This window comes from Olea europaea, chromosome 5 (assembly GCF_002742605.1).
Source record: "Olea europaea var. sylvestris chromosome 5, O_europaea_v1, whole genome shotgun sequence".
Classification (NCBI taxonomy): Eukaryota; Viridiplantae; Streptophyta; class Magnoliopsida; order Lamiales; family Oleaceae; genus Olea; species Olea europaea.
In genome coordinates this window covers 5,192,521-5,195,561 of record NC_036241.1, presented here as the reverse complement: position 1 = coordinate 5,195,561, position 3,041 = coordinate 5,192,521, and the positions used below count along the sequence as shown (strand labels likewise).

Here is a 3,041-nt window from a genome sequence, read left to right as displayed (position 1 = left end):
GTTTAGGTGTCTCTAAAGTGTTGTACAAAAAGGATGTTATGATAGCAGTTTATATTATAAATAGGACCCCAACTAGTGCATTAGATGGTAGGACACCTGAGGAAGTGTGGACAAGTAGGTTGGCTGACTATACTGTACACTTAAAAAATTTTAGTTGTGCAGTATATTCACACCAAAGTGTTGGAAAACTTGAGCTTAGATCCCAGAAATGTGTTTTCATGGGATATCCTGAAGAAGTGAATGGGTACAAGCTTTGGGTGAGAGAAATTGGGTTTTTAAGATGATAACCAGTAGGAATGTGACCTTCAATGAAAATGAGATGCCTTGTTTAGATGGAAAGGTCTCTAGTGAGGCGCCAAAGGTTCAGGAAGAGGAAAATACTAGGCTACAGGCGGAACTTGAACGTTCACTTGATCTTGTTGAAAATCAAGATGAAAATGAGATTGTGAAAAATCAAGTGATGAAACTGTTCAAGAGCCTACTGAGATTATCAATTAGCTAGAAATAGGGTTAGAAGATAAATAAGAGAGCTCATTAGGATGCAAGACTATATATCACTTGTTATGTTGTCATGATTTGACTTTTAAGGAGCCTAAATCCTATGAAGAGGCTATTAGCTATCAGTTTTCTAAGGAATGGCAGCTTGCTATGGAGGAAGAAATGAGGTCCTTGGTGAAAAATAAGACCTAGAGCTTAGTGCCTAAACCTAAAAATAAATCTCTAGTTGACTATAAGTAGGTTTATACGGTTAGAGAAGGCAATCTCCCTAATTAGCCCCTTAAATTTAAAGCCAGATTAGTGGCTATGGAGTTTACTCAAAAACCTAGTATTGATTACAATGAAATCTTTTCTTCTGTTGTGAAATATACTACCATTAGAGTCATGCTTGCATTAGTTGCACAATATGATTATGAATTAGAGCAAATGGATATTAAGAGGAATAGCTCACAGCAATTGTTAATTTTGTCACAAATTGATAATGTGAAAAAAGCGTTATCAAGTTTGTATGTATGATTCTAAATCTATGATATTACCCCTTGCATGTCATTTTAAGTTGAGTAAAGATCAATCACGACATGATGAATATGACATTAAATATATGGAAAAAGTGTCATATTCTAACGCTGTGGGATCTGTAACGTACACCATGGTTTGGACCTGACCCGATGTTGCACATGCTATAAGTACCTTAAGTAGATTTATGTCCAACCCTTGCCCTGAACATTGGAATGAAATGAAATGGTTATTAAGGTACTTAAAAGGCTCAGCAGACTTAGGCTTATGTTTTAGATCTAGTAAAGAGGGAGTTAGCTTAAAGGGATATGGAGTTAGTTTAAAGGGATTTGTAGATTCTGATTATGCCGGTGATAGAAGTAACAGAAAGTCAACTACAGCATATATGTTTACTTTGTGTGACACTTACATTAGTTGGAAGTCTCAATTACAATCAATTGTAGCCTTATCAACTATAGAGGCTAAATATGTGGCTGCTACTGATGCCATTAAAGAGGCCTTATGGCTAAAAGGTCTCCTAAATGAGATAAATGAATCTGTTAATCTTGTTGTTGTCTATTCTGACAGTCAAAGTGCTATATAGTTATGTAAAAATCAAGTTTTTCATGAAAGAACTAAACATATAGATGTAAGAATACATTTTATAAGAAATATTGTGCAAAAAGAATCTATTTTGCTTGAGAAAATCCCTACTCAATTTAACCCTACTGATATGGGTACTAAGGTGTATTTGGTTTGGTGCTGATGATCTGGAAGAGTTAATTAATTGCTTGTGAAGCCTATTGTTATAATTTATTTTCTTTGTGTGTTTTATGATCATTGGCATCAAGGGGGAGATTTATTATGCTGTAATGCCATTTTCTTGGTGGTCCAGCCCATTTGGGCTATGATGATAAATTGATCCAACAGATACTACTTAAGCCCTTGCCCAATTACACATTGTGATGGACTCTTATGACTCGGCCCAAACCATCTAACGCACGTGTGTTGCTTTGGTCCATTTGATCTCCTAAACCTAACATCTACAGTGATGACTTGTTAATATAAATAGATGGTCTGAGACTTTTGGCCCTAATTTTTGAGTCATTATTCTTGCGCCTCTTCGTGAGATTTCTGTGGAACCTTCTGGGTCTCTCCTTTTTGAGACTTAGTGTCTTTACCTCTTCCCCTTCTTCGTGAATATATTCCTTTAGCCATTAAACCCCTGGTTTTCAGGTGATTCTGTGCGCGTAAAGTCTTTGTGATTCTTTAGTTTCGGTTTGGGAAGAGTTTCTGTTGGTTTTTTTTTTTTTTTTTTTTAAGAGTTTTCATTCCATGAAGTGACTACCTCTGTGTCAAGTTTGGGACTGTGTCTTTGTGAGTCTAATCCTTTGTACAGGCCAGTACAAGGTTGATCTGAGCCCAAATCTACAAGAACTTGTTACCTTGGTCGTTCTCTATATTCTATAATATTTGTGTGATATTGGGTCCTTGAGTTGTAACAGTAAAGTTCGTTCTCAACATTATGGATGGTGAAAGAGAAGCTTTATATTTGGCGATGGCACTATGGTTTCAACTTAGGAGCATCACCAATTGAATGGTTTTATTTAGTCCCCAATATGTAGTGTGAGGTCAGTTGAAGGTAGGGAGGGAGACAACGACACGATTCAGTCATTGGTGTAATCCATTTTTGACAATTTGGGTGGCGGGAAGGAAGCTTCAAAGTAGGAATGGACGAAACGGGGTCATTAGGGGGGTGGAGTTATGACAAGTTAGTTTAATAATCTATGACCAATGAATAATTTCTGACCTATAAAAACATGTAATTTGTGACTAAATTTATAATTGTGTCTTTGTGATTGTGACTTTTTGCAACTTGTGATTAGTGCCTGCTTGTAATCATAAATTGTGTGTTTTTGTGTTCATTATGTGTATAATTAATTAATAAGTCAAAATATGTTTTTAGGGGTCACAAATGATTTTTGAAATTTTTCACAATTTTCTTATTTTTTAAAGTGATTTTGGCATGTAATTATGTATTTTTTTTT

General features: G+C 35.5%; 1 protein-coding gene across 1 annotated transcript in view; it reads left to right on the top strand.

Moving 5' to 3' along the window:
* Positions 1 to 2,723: 2,723 nt before the first annotated feature.
* The window catches only part of LOC111394157 (CASP-like protein PIMP1), a 3,759-nt gene continuing 3,441 nt past the window's right edge, over positions 2,724 to 3,041 (top strand). The window contains exons 1-2 of the mRNA XM_023019925.1: positions 2,724 to 2,764; positions 2,880 to 2,888. Coding sequence (XP_022875693.1) covers positions 2,724 to 2,764; positions 2,880 to 2,888 — 50 coding nt within the window. The remainder of the gene's footprint in view (positions 2,765 to 2,879; positions 2,889 to 3,041) is intronic.